Source organism: Ciconia boyciana, chromosome 7 (genome assembly GCF_034638445.1).
Source record: "Ciconia boyciana chromosome 7, ASM3463844v1, whole genome shotgun sequence".
Classification (NCBI taxonomy): domain Eukaryota; kingdom Metazoa; phylum Chordata; class Aves; order Ciconiiformes; family Ciconiidae; genus Ciconia; species Ciconia boyciana.
Window position 1 is genome coordinate 68032323 of NC_132940.1, and position 26944 is coordinate 68059266.

General features: G+C 37.4%; 1 protein-coding gene across 2 annotated transcripts; it reads left to right on the top strand.

The window, feature by feature from the left end:
* The first annotated feature begins 207 nt into the window (after window positions 1–207).
* Window positions 208–26944, top strand: HLTF (helicase like transcription factor). Of its 2 annotated transcripts, XM_072867156.1 has the most exons (24): window positions 208–402; window positions 1738–1948; window positions 2537–2703; window positions 3155–3288; window positions 4277–4374; window positions 5117–5191; window positions 5403–5594; window positions 5718–5813; window positions 6838–6886; window positions 8612–8699; window positions 9424–9503; window positions 10419–10508; window positions 10738–10835; window positions 12191–12334; window positions 13140–13278; window positions 13941–14076; window positions 14376–14555; window positions 15007–15128; window positions 16217–16395; window positions 19664–19792; window positions 21217–21329; window positions 21629–21809; window positions 24794–24874; window positions 25593–26940. In XM_072867156.1, the coding sequence occupies exons 1-24, from the start codon at window positions 383–385 to the stop codon at window positions 25743–25745; spliced, it is 2955 nt and encodes a 984-aa protein (XP_072723257.1). In that variant the 5' UTR covers window positions 208–382; the 3' UTR covers window positions 25746–26940. The 2 variants fall into 2 exon arrangements, with proteins under 2 accessions (XP_072723257.1, XP_072723258.1); XM_072867157.1 differs by lacking the exons at window positions 208–402; window positions 2537–2703 and having other exon boundaries at window positions 1763–1948; window positions 25593–26944.

Genomic DNA, 26944 nt, shown 5'->3' on the forward strand with positions numbered 1-26944 from the left:
ATTGCACACGCTCTCTACCACTGCAAGGAGGTTATTTTAGCACAACCACTCGTCCGATGCGGTTCCCGTGGCGTGCTGGCAGGGCCGGGTGCCCCGCAGAGGGGGCGCGCAGCACGTCTGCCGCGCCGCTCCGGCTGGCGTCGCCGGCTCAGCCCGTCCCGGGGCTTCCGCGCTGCCGGAAGGCCGCTGCCGCCGGGGTGGGCAAAGAAGCGTCCTCTTCCGGTCCCTAGGGCCCGCAGCGGCCCGCGCCTGCGGAGTCGCTGGCAGGGATTGGAGGTTGCCGCTGTCGGGTCTGGAGCGCGGGCGCGGCTTCGCGGCCCGGGAGCGGTGGCTGGGGCAGCGCTCGCTGGGCTTGGCGGGCCGCGGGAGCCCTGCTGGCGCCATGTCGGGGAGGCTGCCCAAGTGAGACGGGGGGGGTGGCGGCGGCGGCGGGCGCCGTGCCGTGCCGTGCCGTGCCGTGCCGTGCCGCGCCGGTCCGGTCCGCGCCGATCCGCATCGCGGCGGGTCCCGCCTGCGCTCGGCCGCTTCGCGCCGTATCCTGCGGGCGGCGGGACGAACGGAGGTGGCTAGCGTAGAAACTCTGTGCCTCCGCCGGCCCCTTCTTGTCGGTGCTGGGTGCCATAGGCCGTTTATGTGGCTTCTGCGTTCGGGCAGGGCTCCCGGAGGGGTGTTCAGCGGGGCAGCGGCAAAATGGCTTCTGGTTAACCCCTCGCGGGCTCATCTGCAGTTAGCTCAGAGCAAAGCTTCTCGAACTCTTTTTTTTTTCTGTCAGAGAAAATGAAATGCCGCTTACACAGTAACTTGAGATACCATTTGCAAAAGAAACCAAAGTTTACTCTGCCAAGCTCTGAATAACTAGGATATGGAAAGTAATTATTTTAATTGGCAGTACTCTTAAATTAGTCCAGCAACACAGTAGGGTAGTTTTGGGATATACGAAAGGTCATGATTATTACGCGTCAGTTGGAACTTGTATTGAGATTTTATTGTTACGTATTACTTGATTAAAACAGCTGTTAGTGTGTCCATCTTCACTCAGTCACGCACTCGGTGCGTGGCCAGAGATGTTCCCGTCTGCGTGCAGTACCGTGAGTTACCAGGTGTAGCCCTTCACCAGCAGGGGACCTGGCTGACGGGGGTTTGTATTGCAGGTACATAGTGTAATTACCCGGGTTAGGTTGGAGTAGCTGGTTCTCTCAAGTGTGTTATAAAGTATTAATGGTAGGTGTCAGGGTGTGAAGGTAAGCTTACTAAATATGTAGGGACCAGTTGTTTTAGCATTTCAACTCTTGTGGATATAGGCATGAAGTTACACAGAATTAATCACTTACAAATGTAACCTTTTTCTTAGATGAGGAAAAATTGGTGTTAGGAAAATACATGGAAATTTTGCTGTGCCAGGTATAATTACAGATGTAACTAGATCTGGAGAATTCTTAATGTTGACAAAGATAATCTGTGAGGGAAGGTAGGGCAGAATGCACAAATGCCATAGTTTTTTGTCAGTTAAGTTGTCAGCTCTTTATTGTAATTGGCTTAAACTGATGTATTCAGTATTAAAAAATGGCAAAGTTTTCTCCTAATATAAAACTTTTTGAATGTTTCCAGGTAAATATTATCTGAATAGAGTTGTAAAACTGGGGTTTATAGGTAGCCTTATATAAAGGCGTAAAATAGATCACAAGGTATTATTAATTAAAGTAATTGCCAAGTATTTAACAATTTTTCTTTCTGCAGAGATTCTGCAAGAGGATGCTCTCAATATAACATCTGCAGAGGAGAGGAAAACTATTCCCGTTTTTCTTCTTCTGACTTCTACTCCAGTCTTAGGTTGGAAGACTTCCTCTCTTCAGGTGACACTTCTGGAACAGAGGAGGATACAGACTCAGCTATCTTATATGGAACTTTGCGAGGAAGTGTTGTTGGATTGCGATACTACACGGGGATTGTAAGTGCGTGATAAATTACAAAGCAGAAGAAAAAGTTATCGTCAGCTTCAGGAAAAAATACATTTAATTAAATTTCAAAAAATCCTAGAACTTTTGAAGAAGTATAATTTTAATAGATTGTGTGTCCCGTCCCCCCCCCCAACTTGTTGTGTTCAACATTCTTCATGGGAAGTACTTAATCTAAAACTTTAATTCCAGATTTAATTAAAGTAGCAAGCTTTCAAATCTGGTTTAGTTACTTGGTAGCTCTGCTTACCCACATAAAGCAAATGAAAGTGACTGAAAGCAATAACTTAGGTCTTTGAGCTGTTTATACAGACAAAAAGGGATATTTATTCCCTTACTAAATGTGTTAGCAGTTGAACGTAGTTCTTGCTCTTCGGAATACTTTTGCTGACATCTATCAGGGAGCTCTTCTGTAATGCTTTTGGTAGTTGGAATACGTAGTATTATTAGACTGAACAGAATGCTAGACCAAATTAATCCTTAAGCTTCACAATATTTAAGTAAATGTATAGTAGAGACTTCTGCAAATAATTTGCAACTAAAGCATTGTGTTCTGCCATTTGTTTGTTTGTTTTGGTTAGGTTAATAACAGTGAAATGGTTGCACTTCAGAGGGAGCCCAATAATCCTTATGATAAAAATGCAGTGAAAGTAAATAATGTGAATGGAGAGCAGGTAGGCCATATAAAAAAAGAGCTAGCAGCAGCATTGGCAGGCATTATGGACAACAAACTAGCATTTGTTGAAGGGTAAGTGTGAAGATTATGCTTTTGGTTCCATGAATATAAATAATGGAAATGTTTTTTGTTGCTACACTAGCAAATTCTGAAAACTATTTATAAGTGTTCTCTTTTGACAGAAATGACAACTCTTGGTAATACAATTAAAGCTTCGTGTTTTCAGACTCTTTGTTCTTCTGTTGAACTCCTTGCATACAGTTAATTCTTTCCCATATACGATAAAATGTAGAGACACTAGCTAGAGCAAATTCTTTAAAGATTGTTGTGGAACTCTTAAATTGACTGCATGTAGTGGTTAGTATAAAAGATTTACACAGTATGAGTACTAATGCCTATCTGGAACATTTTGTGTTTTGATGAAGATAAGCAATTTGGAGTACCTCTTCTGAAGAAATAACAAGGTTTATTATAAAAAAAACAATTAAAAAAACCTGTGGGTTTTTTTCCTGCTTTTTATCAGGGTTGTCCCTTATGGAGCAAAAAATACCTTTACCATGCCTGTACAAATGAGCTTTTGGGGAAAAGAAGAAAACAAGGAAGCAGTGCTAGATCAGCTAAAAAGGCATGGATTTAAATTGGCTCCTCCTCTGAAAGGTAAGTCTTGAAGTTTTGGGGTTCTTTCTTTTTTGAAATATTCAGATTGAACTTGCCACTGGTTGGAAGGAATGTTTAAGGGCTTAATCCTCATCGTAGTGCTGTCATTCACAAAATTATTTATTTAACTTAGTTGGGGAATAATGCAGAGCCCACAGCTATTAATTTTAAACTTCATAGGAATTGTACTTTTGTGTCCTATCTTTTATGTTACCTGCCAGCAACTGGAGAGGCATTTGAGCAACCTCAGAAATATACTCGATTCCATAAGTTCTTTAAAAATCCATAATGATTCCGTGCATTTCTCCAGACTTGAAAAAAAATTTTTTTCAAGAAACTGGTTAGACCCTGTCATAGGGAGTTTCAGGGACAGCGCTGCTTTTCAGCAGAGTGCTAGGACATGTATCCTACTAGTGAGGTGTGGGCAAATAGAGATGAGATGTCTCTGAACAAATAAGCTTAGGAGACCTGATGCTTTGCAGAGCCAGCCTCGCACAAAAAGCACCTGTGCTCCTGGAACTAGGCTTTGTGGAAGCAGGTGGTAGTCAGGAGTAAGGATGCATGCAGAAATAAACACTTAGTGAGGGATAGATCTGTTCTACATATAGCAGGATTTCAGTTTTTATCTTGTAGGTTCTATTGCACATAGCTAACAGAAAGAGTTTGGAGTAAAAAAGCATTTTGTGTTATCAGTCATTGTACTGTTACCAAATCAAATTTCATGTAACACAACAATTTTTAAGAAATGCGGTTGCCATCTTGAAGGATCCCAACCCATAGCACCTGTGAGTCCTACGAAGCGTTGTGGAAAGCCTTTGAGGCCCACTGAAAGTAAAAGATAAATTAAGGCTAAAAGACAAATGGTGAAAGATACTGTCTTACATCCCACAATCGGATCAGCATCGTTACTCGTGAGCCAGTGAAGGTTGAGATTGGGAAGTCATCATACTGTTGTGTTTCAGAACAGTATCTTTTTAATCACAACTAGGTTCGGAATGTGGTTTTGGATCAGAGGGGATTTCTGGGAGAGCTGGTCCAAGTTACTGCGCTCCGGTTCATGCTGCTGTGCAGTTGACAACTGAACAGGTTTGCATTTCATACTTAAACACCTGAAAGTTGGAATTTTAACAGTGGGGGCCTTTAACTTTTTCATTAATAAAACAGTGCTTGTGAAGTGGAAGTCTGTGTTGCCTTTTTTTTTTTCTTTTCTGAACCACAGATTTGCTTTGAAGTAATCTTGAACTTCTGAGCTTTTTCATTTTTATACTGTAAGCAGATGTTTTAGCGGTGACAGCCTTGAGTCCTGTGTAATTTGGGGAGGTTTTGGTTGTTCAAGAGTTTTTTTACATTGTTGTGGTGGTGTGTTTTCTTTTCTCTGTCCTAATGCTTTACCAGATAACAAGTATGTTAAGTTCTCAAATGAAAATAAAATCAGGCTTCCAGACTTTTTATCTTCAGATTTGGCCCAGGGTGATATGTGAAGGGTTGGGTAGTGGTTTGGTTTTGGTTTTGCTTTTTGTTTGCTCTTTCAAATGAGAGTGAAATAGTTACTTTAGTGAGTGTTGTACAAGGATGTGAATATATTTAGCTATCCCTTCTCAAGCTCTTGCTTGTATTGGCATGTGTTTGTCTTGGAAAAACTGAACTTAATTTTTGTATAGCAGTAGCTAACAAACATATTCCAGCAAATCAGGTCTAAAGTGGTAGACCTATCTATATTGACTACTGTATGACAGGTAATTGTAATTTAATAGAGTCATTGATTATTTAGTGAGGTTATTTTTAATTGCAATCATTTTAATTGCAATTTTTGTGTTTATCTATGCAGCTTAAAAGTGAATTTGACAAATTGTTTGAGGATCTGAAGGAAGATGATAAAACTTGTGAAATGGAAGGAGCAGAGGTATGTCTTAAGCTAGAAACGTTTTTCTATAAAAATACAAACACTTAAACATCTAGATGCATATTTAGCTTTGTTGTCTGGACACAGAAGATGCTTGAATCGGAAAAAAAAATAGTAGATACAAAAGACTTTATACAAAAACTTTTCTTCCAAAAATGGAATGTCATATTTAATATGTGAACAGTGCATAATGTATCTCTTTAATCTGCAGGCTGTTGGCACGCTCTTGCTTCCCCATCAGAAGCAGGCTTTAGCTTGGATGGTTTCACGTGAGAACAGTAATGATTTGCCACCATTTTGGGAAGAGAGAAGTAACTTCTATTACAATATACTTACAAATTTCGCAGAAAAAAAGCGACCTCAAAATGTTCTTGGAGGAATCCTGGCTGATGATATGGGACTGGTAATAATACTTACCAAGCTTGAATTTTTTTTAATACAGAACATGTGTGCGTGTTTCTTGATTGGTTGGTCATTTGGTTCATTTTAATCTGTAGAAAATATGATGTTCTTTTCTGTTATGCAGGGTAAAACACTTACTACTATTGCATTGATTCTCACAAATTTTCAAGATGGCAAGCCTCTTCCTGTTGATAAGATCACAAGTGATAAGTTTTATGAGGTGAGATGAAAGAAAAAGATTGTTTTAACAGAGTTAATATAGCAGTTAATAAAAAAACTTGTGCCTAGTAACTTTCTGTATGGTGAACTTTGTATACATTTTGTAGAAAAAGTTATTCAAGTACATCAAGTAAGAGGAAGAATAGGGTAGATTAGTTTAAAGTAGGTGGACTATGTTACTTCAGAGTGTATAATTGAGCTGTAGACTGTGTTATCTTAGGAGTGCATGCTTAAGTATACTCCAGGGAAGACTTTATGAAGACATAAACATTTGCAATGTTAAGTTTTTTGTAAATTTTTAAGTTTCTTATAAATTTCTCCTATAGGCAAGTTGTGACTGCACAAATAGAAGTGGTATTTTTTCTGGGGGTGTGCATGCATAGTTCCTGTGTGGTTTGGAGGAAGTGCCCGAAACAACCAAAATAGCAAGCAGAGGGTCTTGGTATAAAGTACATAAATAAAGCACTGTTTATATTTTTGCCAAATACTTGAAATGAAGAGAGGAGAGGAAACTACAGTTAGTGAACTAACACCAATGTGCAAACTCTTCTTAGGTAGAGTAGTTTGTGCTTTTTGCTTTCGTTACAATACGATTTTCAAGATGATGAAATAAACTAAATGCTGGGACTAGGTGATTTATTATGTAGTATTCCCTGAGAGTATTAAGGCTGGGGGTTTTGTTTTGTTTTACCATACTTGTCTGAATTTAACAAAATAACGCTTTGTGTTTGACCTCAGAATGTTAACTGGGAAATGTTACTAGTTGTTTTCTTTCTAGGGCAGCCGTGTAGACTGAGTTTCTCTCCTCTGCCTCTGTACGGTTTCACTTGAACTCTGTATGTGGCTACTAAAAAAAAAAAAAGCACAGCTCTTTCAGCAGCTTTAAGTGACTGACTTGCCACTGAGCGAGTCTTTCTTTCATGTTTCAGAGCAGTAATTAATCAGTAGTCAGATTAGTGTAATAACGTTATTGGCATTTTTTCCAGTTGCTACATTAAAGAATAAAAGTTTCCATTCCTCAATAGGAATCTGGTACTAACAGCATGAACAACGTTGGACGCAGACTATGTAAAGGTGACAGCAAACTATGTAAAGTCCAGTAATGTTTGCATGATAATTAATGTTATTAGCTGGGGTACTGTTAGTCAGTAGTCAGTTCACAAACTTTTGACAAACTGTCTCAGAGAAGTATTTAAAACATACCTTTAAAGGTGTTTCAGTTAACGTATGAGAAGATTAAGTGCCTTGTGAGAAAGTTGCACCCCTGCTAGGGAAGTTACCACATCCAGGAAATAGATTCTGCGTTCCTTTTACTTTCTTTTTTCCTTCCTTGCAGATAAAATAGGAGCACTTACGCATCTGTTAGAATCTTGTTTAAACAGTAAACATTAGTAGTTAAATTGTAATTAGGTTCTGTATTAAGTCACTTTTTAAAAAAATATTTTTAAGTAATGAGCAAATGACAAGTATTTAGAAGGATTTTATCACACCTGTAGTTTTCAGGTTGTATTGAGAGAATTTATACATGTATATGAAAAATTATACTTGCTGTTACTATGTTTTGTAACTCATCATGCTCTTGAAAATGACTGGAGAAATGTATGGGGCTTGAATTTTTCTTGCAGTAACTTTCCCTCACTGTCCTCCCATGCAAGGAATTTTAATATGGATGGGCTAACTGGTAGCACAAGAGAAATGAAAGGGACTGATGAGGAGAGAACGCATTGTCGTGCCTCTGAAAGTTATTTTTATCAGTACTCTGGAAGGGAGAAAATGCAGACTTTCCTGGGGGTCAATATGAGTGTCACCAGAAAATCAGAACCTTTACCACAGCTGAAATCCCTAGCAGCATCCAAGATATTTCTTTTTTTCCAGAGCATCAAGCATTTTAACAACATACTATTTACAGCAGTGAGGGGAGAGCCTGTTTCTACTATTATTTAATTGGAAAAAGTGATGAAAGAAAAATCTTTCAAACCCTTGCAGCCCCCCCCCCATTTCTCATTCAATTGTACATTAAATTAATGCCTATTTCTTGAGTCTTTGCAAGTTTTTCCATCTTCAGAATTGTATTAAACTTTTTTTAATATTAAAAAAAAAATCTTTACTGAAGCTTAAGTCTGGAATTCAAGCATGGATTTACTTACCTGAGTTACAGCAAAACTCTTTCTGCAAATGCGGTTGCTTTTCAGTTTTGATATCGGCTCTGTCCTAACACGTTTTCTTTTTCGCATTTGCTTCTGATATGCTATTATTGGCAGAGCGCAGAGGCGATGTTTTGCTCAATACCTGATAGAAGACCTTAAAAAACCCCAACAAAACAAAACAATCGCCCTGCAGCCCCCTCAAAACCCCCACATGCACATCTGTGGTGTTACCACATTTTTTTCTGTTAATGTTGCTGTTACTCATTTAGTTTTGGGCAACGTAGAAATCATTAATTGGTAAGGTTTGACCTGTAAAAAACCTTTACCATTTAGCATTATTTAAAACTTTACCCTTGCTTGTTAACAGTACAGTGGTTACATTTGTTTTTTCCTCTTTTCTTGACAGTTTGTTTTTGACCACCTGCAAACCCAGTACACGTTTTATGACTTTGTAAATATTTAAGATTGTTTTAAGAGTATTTTTATTTTTCATTTGTGATCGCAGTATCAGTAGTACTTGTCTCATGCAGATCTAAGGTCGTTTTAAAGGAAGTTTGTACTTGTTCTTGATCAAGTTATGCTAAAGTTGGTTTGATAACCAAGCTGAAGACTATGTATATTTTTCATGAATACTAATTTCTTCTTTATGAAGACTCTAGCAATGTGATGGAGCCTGGTGTTTCTAACGTAAAAAAGTTTGAAACTACTCCGTTGAAACACTCAAGTTGTCTTCCGAAAAGGTAGATAGCTGGAATAATCTTTTTCTTTTTGTTGGTTTGCTACATGGATTTTGAGTAAAAATAAAGTGGTACTTGGTTATGATTAACCGTAGCCTAAAACTTGTTCCTGCTCTCTCCTCACCTTTCAGTATGCTATACTTCTGCTCACAGTTATCATAAGTGTTCTGTATCTGTGTTGCACTTCGGAATATATTAAAAAAGCATTAACTCATTGTACGTGGCTTGCATGACTGCGTGCTTGGATGTCTCCTTCAGTAGTAAAGGTGTCAATAACATCAATGTGTGGCATCTAAAAAACTGGCTGTGAAGTAATCTTTCTTCTAGTATCAGTTGGGTTTTTAAGTGGTTAAGAGATACTTTGCAGGCATGCTTCTGACAGAGACAGCTTTGAGCTGATCTCTTTAAGCTTCACAACTTCGTGAAGCTTACTGATGTGTTTGAACCTTCGCACCACGCTAGCCTCTTCTTATAGTTGGCGTGAACTTTAGCGATAATCTGTGCCAAGTTTTAGGAGCATCATTCACCCTGCAGCTCTGTGTTCTGTGCTTTCCCTTTTTCTAACCCTTCTAAAGAGAAAATTTTCAAATCACAGTGGTATCTTATTTGCAATATCAAGTTCATTTGCTTTATGCTCTTGAGATTTAATATGTAAATTCAAGCAGTAGTAGAGCTGTGGGTTGGGGTGGGTTTTTTTTTTTTTTCTTTTTTAATTATGATATCTTAGAGATAAAGCCAAGAAACCCAGATATTCAGGAAGCAGTGACTTGGGAGAGTCTAAAGAATGGCTGCTGCAACGAACAGAAAGTAAGTTGCAAGGAATTTTTTTTTTAATTGTTTACTGTAAACACCTGGTGTCTTCCTTGCTGAAGCCAAACTGAATAGGATTTCTGATTAACTGGAAAAGGAATTAACTAAAATACTTGGGGTTTTTGTTGTTTGTTTTGTTTTTTGTTTGTTTGGGGTTTTTTTGTTTTTTAATTCAACCAAAACTTTAAGCAGAAAATTTTAGAAATTGCTGAACGGGAAAGCAGTGTTTTAGTCTTAAGTGTTGTAGCTTGTTTCCTTAGCTGAACCAGTGGTGGTGTAACAAGCTATGAGCAGGGTCAAATGGATGGTGAAAAACAGAATTGCTAAGATTTTTAGAATTTGACATAGACTTGTTGTCAGGGCACTATGGTTGGAAAAACATTCAAAAAATTAAGTCCATCTTTTGTGGTAAATACCTGAAATGTGATCATAAAGAGGCAAGAACATGTGTCATTTGTTGAACTAAGTATCTTGCATGGAAAAAAAAAAAAAAGGAAAGGCTACAGGTACTCTGGAGTAAGCAGTTAAGTTTAGATTTAAAGTACTTGGAGTGAACCTGTGCTAAACTTTTTTTTTTAATGACTGGTAAACTGCATTCCTCTGAAGATTCATATCCTGAAATAGATTTATAAGATACTATATTTCTGCACACACGCCTGTCAGAGTTCAAGGAGCGTCTGGACGATGCCCTTAGCTGCATAGTTTAGTCTTAGGTAGTCCTGTGAGGAGCAGGGAGTTGGACTCGATGATCCTTATGGGTCCCTTCCAACTCGAGATATTCTACGTTATTGTATTGGAGAGAAGTAATTTGGTTAACAGGTTTGATGTTTATGAAGCGTGTCATAAAAAAAAAAAAAAGCACTCACGTGCTCTGCATGGTGTGAAAAATCATGTTTGTCTGGCTTTTTGCAGCAACTTCCTGCGTTATCCAAGAAGATAAAGGCTTTGCATCTGTTCTTCTACCTTCATCTACTTGTTTAAAAAGACAAACAAAGAGAAAAGGTAATGAAGGGATAAAGAGATAATACTAATTTCTGAGTTTTTTAAAGCTGAAGTGTTACACATATCTGACTTAATAAATGAAGCTTATGCCTTCATAAATTGCTTTGATGCTCTTCAGGTGAAGAAATACAGAGTTTTGAGAAATACAGAGAAACCATAAGTTTCTTGAACTTCTACTTTGCTTTAAAGTGAACTGTTATGCCACTAAATATGACTTCTGTTTTCTCAGGTACTGCTAGTGTTCAGTCAGTTGAGAAGAAATATTCTGATGATGGCCCCAAAGCAACTCTGATTGTATGTCCACTGTCTGTCCTAAGCAACTGGATTGTAAGTGCTAAGCTGTTTTAATGTGTAAATGTGATATATGTTGATTATGACTCTGTAGAAATAGTACTCCCTGTAGTCTCTCATGCTAATAAAAGGTCATGGTTTTCCTTTTTTATGAAACAGAGCTGCTTTCACGAGGGAGGTTTATTTGATGGAAATTTAAAGACTGGAGTAGTAGTGTAATGAGAGTGCAGTTCCATGAGTAGTGAGCTCACCACTATCGGAAAGAGTGAGCTCACTTTCCATTCCCTGCTTTTGACTAAGGCAGGTTCACTTTGGCACTTCTGGAACTCATGTGATTTAACTCCTTAAACCAGATGAGGAAGGTGGAGGAGACAGGTCCTTCTTCTTGCATGCTCAGAATAAAATATTATTGTACTTTATTGATAATGCATGTGACTTTACATTTACTAGAGGTGTTCAGTAATTTGGCGATCTTGTTGGTGATTTGTGGGAGTAGGTCTGCTAGGGTGAACAGGCCGAAGGGCCCTTCTAGCTCCGTCTCTGCACTAGTTAAATTTTTTTGTTTTCATGGCATTTTGAATACAAATATTAAGGGGATATCTTTAACTTTCAAGTTATGTTTTATTTGGAAGTTTTTGCTGTCTCTGGTTAGAACATTAATAAGAAAAGGAAACAGTTTAATCTTTTAACGTAGGTAAAACATTGAAATCATACAATTGAGAAACATCAAATAGTGGAAAAAAATAAGTACTCTCTTCGTCAATTCAAAATCAAATTAAGTATTTAAAAAGAAAACTTGTGAATTTGGTGCTTCAAAAGTTAAATTGTTTATTTTTATTGGCTGTCGAGATTACTGTATGCCAAGTGTTTCACAGAACAAATGTAGGGAATATAAACACTGTTTTTAAAATGAATACTTTGACAATTGTGCCATCATTTATGTTAAAACTTAAGTGGTTAACCCAGTAAGGGGAAGAACCTGTAAATGAGCAGTGAAAGAATATACAAAGAGAAGATGAAGGTAGAAAGTGGAAAAGAACATAAAAGCTCTTCCGTTACAGTTTGGGAGGAACAGTGGATTTTGAAATGCATATACCATCAGGGTGTGCATTAATACTGTGCGAGAAGTAGAGCTAGAGTTATCAGAATGTAATACTGTGTCTGTTACTAATGACTGAGGTGACTACTTCTGGTCCCTCTTCTCACCTGGCTGGAGAGGTAAAAAGAAACCCAAATTCAAATTGCTTTTGTTATGTCAGTGGATGTAGAATGTCACAGAGCTAGAGGAAGTGGGTTTTAGTGCCTTAACTGGCAACTTACAATAATTTTATTCCAACAATCCTGTGGTAACACAGTAACTTTTGTATGACTTTTGACAACTTTTCTTTCAGGACCAGTTTGAACAACATATCCACCAAGATTTTCATGTAAATATTTATGTTTATTATGGTTCTGACCGTAGCAAAGACCCATCAGTTCTTTCAGAACAAGACATCGTATTGACAACATACAACATCTTAGCTACTGATTATGGAGTAAGTAAATGAGAAAGTGTTCTTTGAAGATCCCTTACTGTTCAAGACTCCCAGTGTTTGGGCTAATGATGGCAGTATATTCAAGTGCTATTCTGGTGGGCAATCAAAAGGTTATAGCTGTAGTTTTGCTTTACATACCTTCTTACGTGTTCGCTGTGGTAACGAAGGGAGTTTTTTATTGATTGCTCCTGCAGAGAAAATTATTTGGCTGCAATTATGGCAGTTTAAGGAAGAGATTTCTTAAGGATAGAAAAGGATGGCAAGTATGTAAATGTCCCCAAATCTCAGTGGCATGAGGCTCCCATTTCTGCCTTCCCCTATCAAATTCAAAGAATATGGAGCATATGAAAGCATAATTCAGTAGCTCTTGTTGCACATGGGCTGCAACCAGGTAGCTCATTGCATGAGATGTATTTGTAAAGTGATGTTTTCATAGAAATTCCAGCCATTTTAAAAGCCTGAAGATTACATCTTTAAGTATAATACAAACTTTTAATTTGCTCTCTGATCTATTTTCCATATCTCTGTGTCTTTGAAGCCTTTCTTCTTTTCAGGCTTAGCTTATTTTAGCTGTAGCTCATTCCTCATGTTCAAGACGATTAGTAGCGTTTTCCAGGAATCATTAAATCTAAAAGAAGGAACGCCTCATCCTTAGTTTTGCTCTTCTGTGCTGATAAATAAACAAGATGTGAATAAATACTATCCATTATTAATTGTGGAATTGTTATATTCATAGCTTGCTTAATCCAAATTGCAAAAAAGGATTTTAATTTGAGTCAAAGATTTAAAAAATACTCTGTTTCAGATCAGAGGTGACAGCCCTTTACACAAAGTCAAGTGGCTGAGAATTGTGTTGGATGAGGGGCACACTATACGAAATCCAAATGCTCAGCAAACTAAAGCTGCCTTAAATCTGGAGGGACACAGAAGATGGGTACTTACAGGTAAAATATTTGACACCAGAGGAAATGCAGCACAGATCACCTTAGTATAACACCATCTTGTGTTTCCCACTTGGTGTTTCCACTTTGGCTTTTTCTGGGAGATGGTTAATGTCTATCTGCATCAGATTCATTTGGAATGTTTTTAAACTTGTCTTTGAGCAGTGATTTAGTTGTGTCTTCTTTTAGTTGTGTTTGGTGGAAGTGCAAGTAAAAAGGGACCTATTTATGAACTGGCATGTTACATCTGGTTAGAAGCTCACACTCTTACATACTTATGCAAACTTCAGTAGCTTTTTGAAATGTAATAGTCATCCTAGAAACTGCCAGGGACCATGCAAGCATTATGATCCTTAAGTGTAATTTAAAGAAGATCATGATGTAACCACTGTTGGTGAAGCTGAAATGGAAAGATTAACATCCAAATCTTCCTAGCAGTGAGAGCTGCAGTTTTCTCACTCTCATATATTTAAGTGTTTTGTAATATTTTAATTAAGAAAATAATATGTGTTATACTTAATGACATGTCAACTTAGTTATGAGAGAACTTGTCCCTGGCGTATGGTTTGGAGAAAGCACAGAACTTTCATTTTTACTAAAAATTTGTAAGTTTTAGTTGCTTTGAGGTTTTACAATCTTTTTCTCTTTGTTTGTTTTCTGTTTAGGCACTCCTATTCAGAATTCTGTAAAGGATTTGTGGTCTCTAATTTCCTTCTTAAAACTGAAACCTTTTACTGATCGAGAGTGGTGGCACAGAACAATTCAACGTCCAGTCACAATGGGAGCTCCAGGAGGACTTGGGTATGAAGTGTTCCGAAAGGGTTTGTGAACAAGTATGAGTGGCAGTGCTTGGGCAACGTGACAAATTAGTGTTTCGCGTTTAAAATTGAAATGCATGTGTCATCAGTTGTTATTTCAATTTTTTAGTTCAAATTAAATAATTCAAATTATTTAATATTTCAGATTAATGATTTATATTGTACTACTGGGCTTGGATTTTGTACAGAACATGTATTTATGCAATAAACAGGGGGTAAAAAAGCCCTCACCAACAAACCAACCCCAGATGGGTAATATATTGTCTGTATATGTGTTTTTAGGCGTTTACAGTCTCTGATTAGGAGTATTACCCTTAGAAGAACTAAAACAAGTAAGGTTAAAGGAAAACCCATTTTGGAGTTACCGGAACGTAAAGTACTTATTCAGCATGTTACGCTTACAGAGGAAGAGAGACAAATCTATCAGTCTGTGAAGGAGGAGGGCAAAGCTGCTATTAGCAGGTAAGTAGAAGGCTTTCTTAACCCTGAAGGTTGAAGTTTGTTATCACAGACTTGTGTTTTGGAAGTTTTGATTGTTAGCTCTAGTAGCCAAGTTTGTATGCCGGAAGCTAATAATTGCAAATTAGCATAGCATCTGTTCAGTTCTGAAGAGTGAACTAGAGACTATTGCAGAACTATGTATTAGAAGTTCTGTCTTGCAAGAAACAGAAAGGGATACCAGATACGTAAAGAATGGCCTTAAAATTTTTGTCACCATGTGTTAGCATTTCTTCTGGTAGAATATGCTACTGGTAGCATTTTGTACCTTGTTTCAGAAGAGGATTTGAGAAAATATATTCAAACAGGAAAGTGAAAAATCAGAACATCATTCTAACAGCTAAACTTGATCACTTGATGTCATCTGTTACTTCAGGCTGTAGCATTTCATACTAACAATAAAACTCTTGTTCAGATTTTTCCATGAAGGGACTGTACTAGCTCACTATGCTGACATCCTTGGTGTCCTGCTCAGATTGAGGCAGCTTTGTTGTCATCCTCATCTTTGTATAAATACATCTTCTAGTTTTTCAGCTGGTGAGTGACTGCTTTTGGTTCCTGTGTTTCTAAAAACAGGACTTGCACTTTGTATTCAAGAACAGAAACAACATTTGTGTGTGTTCCAAGCTTTCTAGCTTCAGCCTTCGTCTTTTCAGCTTGGATTATTGAACTTTTAGCTTTGTTACTTGGATTTTTTTTTTTTTGGTACCATAATATGTTTGGATACGTTTGAGAAGTGGGTACTCGAGCACATACTCAAATATGAATGAAAGCAATGAAGTATGAATAGTTATGAAGGCTGGAAGCAGGACTTAATAAACTTTGACAGCCCATACAGAAATGACTGAAGAGGACCTCTGCAGAGCCAAGTGCAGAAGGCTTGTTAAAAAGCAGCATATCTGTTGTTGTAATAATTTACAGAAGTGCTATTACAGCAAATTTTTTTTCTTTGCCTCAGGAGAGAAGGTGTAGAGGAGCTTTGGGGAATGGCTTGTAGATTGGTAGCCACGTCAGCAGAACCATTGCCTCTTCAGCAGAATAGAAAACTGTTGACTTTGTTACGGCTGTAAGAAAGGGTGAACACAGAGGACTGAAAGGAGAGTGAAATTTTATTTTTGACAAGCCAGAACTGTACAGCTGCCTAGTGTTAAAAATTATATGCATTTCTTTCAGAAGAAAGTATAGTCTGTTTGAAATACTCAAAATTTGAGACTTCTCAAATTTAATATTTTGAAAAATCCTATTTTGAGTTGCCATTGGTATAGGTGTGATTTTTCAGAAAGACCAATGAGATATGGTCAGAAACTTTTTTAGAAGGTTGTAATTTATCTTCCTGAAAAATACAGGATGGAGAAATGATTGAATAATTGTTCAGTAATTATTTAGGAATGAATTAGTAACTAGTAAGTATGATTTGAATTTCTCTACTTAAAAAATAAAGCAATCTTAACTATAAATAGCGTCATCTCTGTAGTATTGTTACTACTTGAACAGCTGCCATATGATTGTCATTGTGTATAAACTGTCCTAATTGCATTTTGATCAATGGAACTGTGTTGATGTGTGCCAGCTCGGAGTGTTTCCTGTGTGGAAATCTGGTTTTGAGTATCTTTCTATATTTGCAGATAATAAAACTCCTGAAGAACTGCGTGAGACATTAGTGAGTAAAATGAAGTTGGTTCTGAGCTCTGGTTCAGATGAAGAATGTGCAGTTTGCTTGGAATCACTGACTCTTCCTGTGATAACACGCTGTGCGCATGTGTTTTGCAAGCCATGTATTTTTGAGGTCATCAGAAGTGAACAGGTTGGTTGTCCTATGGTTACAGTTAATTGTAATAGCTATTCAAAAGCAATGAACTGGTATCACCAGAAGACCATCTTGCTATTGTTCTTTTAAATCATAAATGGTGATCAGTGTAAACCTAGTTATCAGCTGGGTTATAAAAACTATTGGCCTGAAGTCAAACTATGGAGAGAGTAGTTGTCAAACTGAACAGTGTTAAGGTCCATCAGTATTTTCAAAGACCTTTTCCCTAGTTCTCACCTTACTTTGTCCCTAGGGTACAAGTGATGGCATCCAGTGCAGCATTGTATACCTCCATATGGCTGGATGCCTCTTCACTGCTTGTATGCGATGTGATGCATGTATGTATTGTTGTGCTTAAAAGAGACCAAAGCTGTGTATTGGAAGTTGACTGTTGAACTCAAATCATGTCTACTCTCCTTATTCCAAGCTGATAACCTTCTAGATGAAATAGCTGCCTTGCTAGAGGACCGTCTTTATGGCCCTTCTCTAGACTCTCTTCAGAATAAGCTTATGGACGAGCGTCTTTTGCTTTTTTGAAAAACATAGCATTTATTTTTCTTGTGCGCTTCTAAGCTGTACTTTTCCTTCTTGTTTGCCCTTTCCTTTCTAGGGCAATCTGATAGGGTGGTAGTCTCACCATCTGTATCCAGTGCTGCTGCACTTCCTCTCTGGAATTGTTCTGCCTCCTGCTCAGCCACAGTAGGGCTGCAAGCCCCAGGCTGAACCTAGGTGGTGTCCTTTATAGGAGGCAGCAGGGGACAAATTAGTCCCTGCTTGTGCATAATCGGTCAACCTAACAAGACAAAGGTGGCAGTTGTTGTCCATCTGGCACGTAGATTGGCTTTGTTTCATTGCCAGACATGCAAGGTTTTGATGCAGATATCCCAGTCAAGAGTTTCTGGGAATTTTGAGGGAAACTAGTGATGTGAAATTATTCTCTAAGGAAAGAGCACTTGCAGAGGCCTTTTTCCAGCGCACAGGTTCTTGATGTGTCTGTAGCAGAGTTGGTGCCCCTACTCAACCTTCAGGTGTATTTAGGCTTGTGGAGAAATAAATCGGGTTATGATGTGATGGAACCTGTATTACTTGACTGTACAGTCAAGTTATTTACTATGCTTTGCCTAGAAAGGACCTTGTAATCTGCAGAACTAGGGCCTTTGTCCAATCCCACATTGTTCCATAGACTGCTTTCATAGTAGTGAAGTCTGAACAGAGGTGGCTGTAGTCTGTTCTTTTGAACTATCTTGAGTTTATAAAGCAGTCATTCTGAACGAAAGAAAGGCTTACTCACTGATTCCTGATTTCAGTCAATTTCCAAGGAAGTTTTTGCAGCTTCTAGTCAAAACACTGACAGACATCTAAATTCCAGAGTTGGGGAATTCACTGTTTCCCTATGCTATGTATTTGTCCTAGTGCTGCATCTCAGTTGGGTAGTTCCTGTGCCTGAATGGTTACAATGCAACTCTCTCCTAGTAAATACCTCGGGAAAGTACTGTACTTACCACCTTAAAAACAAAGCAAACCAACAAACTCATACCCTCTCCCCCAAAACAGCTTGGGTTCAAACAGGATTCTTCCAAGCAAGATGCCTGTGGCTTCCATTATTAATACAAATGACAGCATTAAGCCATCAGTGAGGAATGGGATGTGAGGCTGCCAACACTAAACTGCTGAGTGAAAAGTTGGGCCTTTCATTGTATTACAAACTTGGAGACCATTTTATCTTTCTACTGTTAACCTAAAAGTATTTACTGAAATTGGAAAAACTTCTTAGTACTTAACAGCTTGAGAGTTAACACCTTCTTCATTTCGATCTTTCATTGAGGCTAGCTTCAGAGTTGTGCAAGTAAGTAAAGATCCTACGCAGAAGTCCCAATAAAGCTGTAAAATCTCTACAGTAATCTAATGCCTTTGTGTATTAACTGCATTGTTGTAAAAGCTTACCAGATATGCATTAAAACATTCTTTTTTTTTTTTCTTCTAATTGTTGATCGTGAGACACTTTTTGTCACTTTCATATGCTTTCACTGCAAGTCTTCCGTATCTCTGTTGGCATTGTTCAGCTGTGTTTTGGGTTTTCTGTTGTTTTTAATTACAGTATTAAATTGGAGAAGGGATGCAGAAAGATGTGGGCCTTTTAATAAAAAAGGAAGGAAAAAAAAAATAATCTTTATGAGCACTATTAGGATTTTTTCCAGAAAACTTTTTCAGATTTATTAGAATTCATTTATTTTGTCTCGTCACTGGAGGATTTTTGGATTGCTGTCAAATCAGCAGTGGTTCATTTGTAACTATGTTTTGGAGACTGTTATTTCAGATTCCTTTGTGTTAAGATTCTGTCTCTTGAAAGGAAGGATATCTTTATTGCTGCAATAAATTAGTGTATGCAGACTATGACTGCCAGCCTCTTTAATTGGCTAGAGGTTCATTCCAGATTAGCAGCCCCCAGTACTCATCTGCTTTGTGAGGTCTGCTTTGCAGCCTGTCTAAAGATGCCTTGGTTCTGTGGCCAGATTACTATATAAACTGAGTTAGCTAATTTTAAAGGGTTGCTCTGTTAGGCAAAAGTTTTTCATGTCTGTTACTTTTGCTTCACAAAGTTGTGTATTTGTGTAGTGCACGCAGTCTTCTGTTAAATTTTGTGAGTAGTCCTATGGAAGTGTTATTGTGTAAAATCTAAACTTTGCCTTATCTAGAGTATGCTTCAGAGAAAAAAGCCTTTGGTGTTAAATTATGTCTCATTTCTCATGTCTGTTGGGGAAAAAGAGAAGATACCCTGTGTCTGGCCCTGACAAAGCATATTTAATCAGACTGCTATTATTGCTGTGCAGGCTTTAAAGGAAAAGGGTAAAAGGTCATTCTTTGTAACTAAGGAAGATTTTGTCTTTGAAAGATGGTTTATTTTTCTGATATTTGAAATAGTCTTCTCCCCATAGCCCAAGTATTTGCTTGCTTTTAAATCTTGAGCTGCTTATTCCAAGTATAAATATGCTCAGAAAGAAGACCACTTCTAAGGAAGGGTGAGTGTTTTTAAAACATGTAGCATTTATGTCACCTTAATGTTATCACAAACAAAATATTTTGATTGTTATGTCAGAAATGACAAAGCAGTGTGTTACAAGAATGAATGTACTCCTTGAGGACTTTTTTTTGTACGAACACCAATATAATAATTTCATAAAAGATGCTTTATAAAGGTGATCTTTAGTACTCACTAGAAATAATTTAATATGTTTCTTCTAATGTTATTTGGGCTTTTTCGTAGCCAAATGCCAGATGCCCTCTCTGTAGGAATGAGCTTCGAGTAGAGCACTTGGTGGAATGTCCCCTAGAAGAGGAAATAGACTTCAGTAATGGAAAGAAGTCCAATCAGAAGTGGATATCCAGTTCAAAGGTACGTTCCCTTGTGTTTTACTTGGCTTTCGTTATGGTTTTGTAGAGCACTCTCTAGAATTTTTATGTAAACATGCTGAACATACTTTACATATGCGTAACATGCTTTAAATTATTATTTAAAAGTCTGCACAGCATGTCTGGCCAGCACAGGAGAAAATGTATAAGAAAAGCTCATCACAAACAAATTTTGCAGCAGAGAAACAAGACAAAAGGAGCACCAGTTGTAATTTGGTGCTGGTCATTGTGCAGTACATAAATGTGTATTAATTAACTAAAACTTTTGGTAAAAGAGCTGTTGCTTTGTGTTTTGTTTCTGAAGATAGTGTAGTTCTATAACCACTGAAACTATTCAGCTGTTAATTTACTTTTGGAAACTAAAAATCTAAATAAATCCTTCTTTCTTAAAACTTGCCTAAAGAATATATAGTCTGGTCTAGAGGGGAAAACTAAATGGGCATCAAATGTTCAATGTAACACTTGTCAGATAACCTAGTGAGATATTTTTATTTTACTTTGCAGACCTGTTTCTCAAGGTCTGCCACATCGTTTTTTGCCTTGCCTTCATTGTGCATTCACTGCCAAAAATAAAATCTTCCTGCTTGTACTTTGACCTTTTTGTTTTGAGATCGCTTTTCTGAAACATTACATTTTTAATTTTAATTTGTAATGAAGTTATTGTTCTTTCAAAAGTTGGTTATAATTTATTCTCTAAAAATCTTTCCGTGGAGACCTAAGAATGAATTTAGGACACTAGTGCTCTGGATTAAATTAAGATTCTAATTTTTTTTTTTCTCTTTTACCTGGTGCAGTTACTTGCATTCTCTAGTTAGTGGTTCTTTACCTCATCATAGCTAAACCTTACATGAGAAAACTGGCAACGTTCCTCTGCCTCAGATCCAATTCCTTGCTCCTTTTGTTCTCATGTTGGTCCCAAGAGTGCTTCTGGTGCCTCCTTATCCTCTGTCATACCTAGCCAAGGGTCTTGCATAGCTTGCCTGAATATTCCTGGTGGAAGCCTTTCTCGCTTCTTGAGTATCGCTACAGTAGAGCACTCGCCTTGTGGCTGTCCCTTGCTTAAGCCTTACTTTTCAGAGTTCTGGTACTCTGTTGCTTTTTTCAATATGCCCTGGAGGTAGGGGACTTTTTGACTCCTGACAGTGGGAAGTATGTCTGGAAAACGGCTTTGTGAATCCTCTTCCCCAGAGCATCATCAACCACTCTGTAGTTCATGACTGTTCAGTGTTCAACCCTTAGTTTCCTTTGGAAACTAAAAGAAACCCTACCCGCAGAATTAAGATTAGTTTGTTTAAAAGGTATTACTGAACAGTGATTTCTCAATTGATGTGAACTTCATCAAAGCATCTGTAGGAGTGGAATCTAACCAAGTCAGAGTAAGCTGCATAAGTCTTCGTTTGATTTCAGATAAATGCTCTCATGCATGCTTTGATAGAACTACGGAGGGATAATCCAACTGCTAAATGTCTGGTTGTTTCTCAGTTCACAACTTTCCTGTCACTGATAGAAAACCCCTTGAAGTAAGTAGAACTACTGTAGTTTTTAATAAACATGTGCTTTTACGGTCTTTTAGAAAGATCTCTCAAGGAATATAGTATCCTTTTGATTTTTAGAACTTCAGAAGAGGAACAAATTACTTAAATACTTTGTTTAGTGGAATAAAGCCATGAATCTCATTCTTGTTATTTTTAATGTATAACCTGTGAAATGCAGAATTTTAAATATGCATTTCAAAGTAGAGGTCAGGATTCTAATGTATTTATTTCCTGTTGTAACAGAAAATGAATTGTTAACTTGAACATTTTTACTTTCTCTTCAGAGAATCAGGGTTTGCCTTTACTCGTTTGGATGGGTCAATGGCACAGAAGAAAAGAGTAGAAGCAATTCAGTGTTTCCAAAGCAGCCAAGCAGGATCCCCAACTGTAATGCTTTTGTCTCTGAAAGCAGGTGGAGTTGGATTAAATCTGACAGCAGCTTCCCGAGTGTTTTTAATGGATCCTGTGAGTAATGGGTTGTTCCTAATGACCTGGCTTAACCTAGGTGAAGCTCCTTTGGTAGCTTTCCTAAGAGGTAGAAGGAGAGCCCCTCTGAGAATGAACGCCACTGATGAGTATCTGTTAAAGGGCAAATAGGGCTTTTCTTAATTTGTTTCCCCGGCATCTTTTTGTTTTAACACAATATTTTTGTGCTGTCCGTTTATTTACTGTGAATGGAAAGAATGCTAGTAGTACTGTTAAGAAAGTGGTGTGACACCTTACAGTGTAGTATTTGATATTGGTTCCTTCTTTATTTCTTTTTCTTTCTGATACTTTTGAATGTGGTTTTCTGTTTGTTCCATTTAATAACTTTAAAAGCCATGAAGTGGAATTTCAGGAACAGTATATTTCTTTCTGTGTTATAATGCAGTGCTTCTCTGCTCTAGTCTCTTCTGTTACTTTTGTGAATTTTTTTATAAAAAAAGACATTAGTCTGAGGTTACTTTTTGTGGTTGCAGGAGACTGAGAAGGATGACGATATCTAAATTTAGGAAGTTTTTTCCTTTCATTAAAGCACTCAGGAATGCAAAATTATTTGTAAGGAATAAAAATGTAAATTAGACTTATAGCAAAATGGTAGTCTTAACAGAATTGGCTCATGTCTTGTGTCATTGTACAAAATAGAAGTTTTTCTGTTCACTTCCTCCCTTCCCCACTATTTACTCCTCTGCTCTGATGCCCTAGTTTTTTGGCAGTTGGAAACGGAGACAAATTCTGCAGTTTGTGCACTTGAAAACAAAACCAAAGTAAATGTGAAAATAATACTGTAGCTTTGGACTTGGGCACCTGGTAACACCCATAGTAAAGAAAAAGTACTAGCTTGGATATCGGGTTAGTGATAACAACAGCATGAAGACAAATGCTATTTACTTAATAAACTAAAGGAATTAAATATGAGTGAGAGTATGGAGAAGTTGCCTTGTAAAAAGGTTTTTCAGGAATTGCGATACATCTTCACAAGTATTGTTTCTGTATGTGTTGCATTGAATAGTTCTGTTGGAAGGGCCCTACAACACCATCTAGTCCAACTGCTTTTTTTTTTTTTTTTTAAACCAATTCCCTGAATAAGAAAACTTATGGAAAATCCAAGAGAATTTTCATTTTCTGTGAAGATAATTTACGAGGTATAATGCATACACTGTCCTGCGGCAAGCAGTTGTAAGAAAATAAGCTAAGCATTGTTAACACTGAGTCATCTACAGTATAACAGTTATACCTCACAAACCAGAGCCAAATATAATTGCATTTACGCCACTGAACAACATCTCTTCATCCTGCTGGTAACCATCCTAAGTGGCAGTGGTTGACTCCTTGTATTTGATGAAGGGGCAGTGGGACCACATGATCCTTTATGATCTCACTTTTGAATGTTCAGTGCTAAATGAGATTCGGTCATGCATAAGCATTCCTTGAAGTGAATTAGCAGCAATAATAGGATTTAAGAAGCAGAAATACCTCTGGAGCCAGTGGAGTAACCAGTTTTTCTACTCAAATTCTGTGGATTTGTTGTAGAACTATCGCTTAGAGGTCTGCATTCTTTCTCTGAGAGGGGTTACACCACAGTGCAAGGGAGAAACATTTATCCAACCACAGACTACTTTCTATCCCCCCCCCCTTTTTTTTTATTGTTTGTTTGTTTGTTTAAATACAATCATACATCTGCTGAATTCTCACCTTTAGGAAGAAATACGAACCTTTAATGTGAGAGTATCACAAGTATACAGATGTTTCTCTGAGGCTCAAGTTTCTTCATATTTTCCCATGTAAAATATAGTATCCTTTATATGAGGTATTGCAGAAAGGCATAGAGGTATTGCAATTCAGTTTTCCTTTGCTGGACTGATGAGAGAAGAAGAGTGAGAGTGGTACACTTTGGTCCTCCTCGACTACAGCAAAGATAGAATGGAACATGCTTGTGCATGTTTGGGCTAGGTCTTTCCTCAAGACATCATCTTGTTTGTACAGTCAGATTAGTATTAGAACGGTTTGCCATACGTAGCTTGCCAGGAATGTTCATCTTGCAGTGACAGATACATCATTTGTTGCACCTCTGCTCGCTACCTTAGATTGGAGAAACAAGACTTGTTTGGCTTTTATCTTGCAGCTTGATGTCTTAAGCGTGGTTAGGCATCAGAGGTTCTTAGAATCTAAAATGATTTTTTGTGCTAGCCTAGTGCTGTTTTTTCCCCCCTCTGATAGAAAGGAGTCATTAAGAAGAGTTCCTAGGTACCTTTCAGTATGTGGGTGACATGGCAAGGTGAGCCCATTGCACGAGACTTGCTTATCACAGGCAGAACATTACTACATTTTAGGTAGATTTAAATACCCATTCTGTGAGAACTAGTAGCGCTATACCTTTAGATAGAAAAAACATGCTGGAAAAATGCAGAGCACAGACTTGGCATTTCACAAATCCTTATATTTAGTGTTATATCCCAAGTATAAGTAGGAGCAGCTACACTACCATTTTGTGTTCAGCAATTTTCTTGTTTACCTAACTTGGTGATTACTGCATATACTAGTGGAAGTATACATGGGCTTTCTTAACAGTCAGGGGACTTAGTCTACTGATAAATAACTGCCTGTGTTCAGTTCCTTTAGATTTTGCTATCAGGAAAAGGGTACCGAGGCAGTTAGTATATGCAGTGTTTATTTCAGAATTAAAATGGTAACAAGATTGTTTTGGTGTCTCCTAAACTCCTGACAAACTTAGTTTTTAAAGCATTTACCTGAAGTTCCTACTTGTTACGAATATATAACCAGAAGTGCTCAAAGCTTTCTTTATCGCGGGATACTTAAGGAGTGAGACGTTAGGTTGGGGGTAATTAATCTGCAAGTAATATTTGCTCAAGAGCTGGTGGTACAATAACTTCTTCGTGATTCCGTGTGCATCTTGCTCTGTATTTTGAAGGGAGGTTATTTAACTTGTTCATTGCTGCTACTGATAGGCTTGGAATCCTGCTGCAGAAGACCAGTGTTTTGACAGGTGTCACAGGCTGGGTCAGAAGCATAATGTTGTTATTACTAAGGTGAGTTGAGAGATGATCTGTTTGAACTGTTTTCTGGTTATGAATAAATAAATTAGTATTTTTAAAAGAATTGTGACATCATATGTCTCACCAGTAAACTTAAATTGTGGTGTGATTTTTGACGTGTGGGCTTTGGATTATAAGATTTTACTAAAAGTAAGCTATTTCCCGTGAAATAATAATGTTAGAAATTAGATGTCCCTGTTGAGCTATTTGGAGTGAGTAAGATGGGGTAGTATTGCTGTTGCCTAGCCTGGCTGTTACAGATTATTGTCTTGAAGGTATGTAGAATGCTTTTGCTTTTGTCATAGCAGCTTGTTTAGCTGCAGAAGAGCAGCTGGTCTGTCTCATTAGTACCCAGTCACAAAAATATTACTTGGGAAATTGAGGACAGGTTTCTTCTAATATAAGTAGCAAAGAAGAGATAGATATTATTCCAATAAGTGTTTAAAAAAAAGGGGGGCAAAAAAAAAAAAAAGAAAATGCCAAACCTTTTCCTCCAACTGCTTTTATAACCCTTCCCTCTTGTGTTTTCTTTACAAAGTAATATCAAAATAACGTAACTGTGCTTTAGGGTACTCAGCTTTTTAACTATTTTTTTCCCCCAAAGTACCTAAATTTCTCATCCTAAACTTTTAATTAAAAAAAAAAAAAACAACACACGAAAAAACCCAAACCTTAATTTCAGTGGGGCTTTTTTTTTTTTTTGGTATTTCAGTTCATTGTGAAGGATTCAGTGGAAGAAAATATGCTGAAAATTCAGAAAAAGAAGAGGGAACTTGCAGCAGGAGCCTTTGCTACCAAAAAGCCTTCAGCAAGTGAAGTAAAACAAACCAAAATTAATGAAATTAAGGCTCTAATTGATTTATAGCTTGAAACTGTGGTATTTTGCATAAATAATGTATTTCATACTTTAGTTAATATTGCTCTTCAAGTTACATGTCTCATGCTAACTTTTAGTTTTGCTGTCTTTGTGGTCAAAACATAAATGCTTCAAATAAATTATAAAAACTAATTTGCTCCTAAATATTAATTTAGAAACACACAAACTTGTTTTACACTACTGAAATCTTTCCAGCGTTAATTTCTTCGAAGTGTTGCTTATTATGTACAACTCTTAAGAATACATAAAAATCCCTCAAAACAGAAATGCGTATTCATGCATTCTAACTTGCAAGAATGCAATCTCTTTTTAGAAGTGAAAAGGTAACAAAAGGTAAATAATGTGTGTCTTGTCCTTCAGACAGAACCCTTAAATAAATTAGCTTCATGTTTCGATCTCAATGTTTCCTGATAACCAAACAGATCACCTGGATTGATTGTTTCAGAACAGGTGGTCAGTGATCACTTCATAAGGAATTCTTACTTTTGCAGACTATGTTCAAAGATGGTATTTAATTCAAAATGGTAAATTTTTTTTACTATTTCTGAATAATACACAGGTGCAGCAGGGAGTTCCTCTGCTTACTTCCCAGGAGACAGTAAAAATTAAGTACTTAAATTTGTAAAACACTTTCTTTTAATATTTTACTTAAATGGAATGCCACCGATTTCTGTAAAAGTAAAAGTTTTGTGATTTGGATAAAATGCTAGAATCATAGGCTTGTATTGATAACACGCTTTCTAATAATTTCTGTACACGCTTTGAACAATACCACTGTGCTATACGCAAAGTAGAATACGACCCGCTCATTTGTCAGTGAATCAGTTAGCCCTTGCAAAATAAATTAAACAGAACAAATTATTTTAATAGCTGCCAGCTTTCTGACAGTGTTCTTGCACTGCTAAGTGCTTTTCCAATCCCATACATACATCTTAATGGAATGCTGATCTGCATGCATCTTGATTTATATAGGAAGAATTTGGTAAACTACTTGTGTTCATGTACTGCAAAGTAATAAATAGCACTGAAGAATCTCAGCTGAGTATTAGTTGAATATTATTGTCTGTTTCTTCTGTCTCTTTCCATTTGATTCTGGTCTTCTGTTATGTGTTTTCCTAACACTATGCTGCCTTCCCTGTAGTGCTCAGACTTCAAATTGGAGGCAGAGATTGCTATGTTTCGGTTCT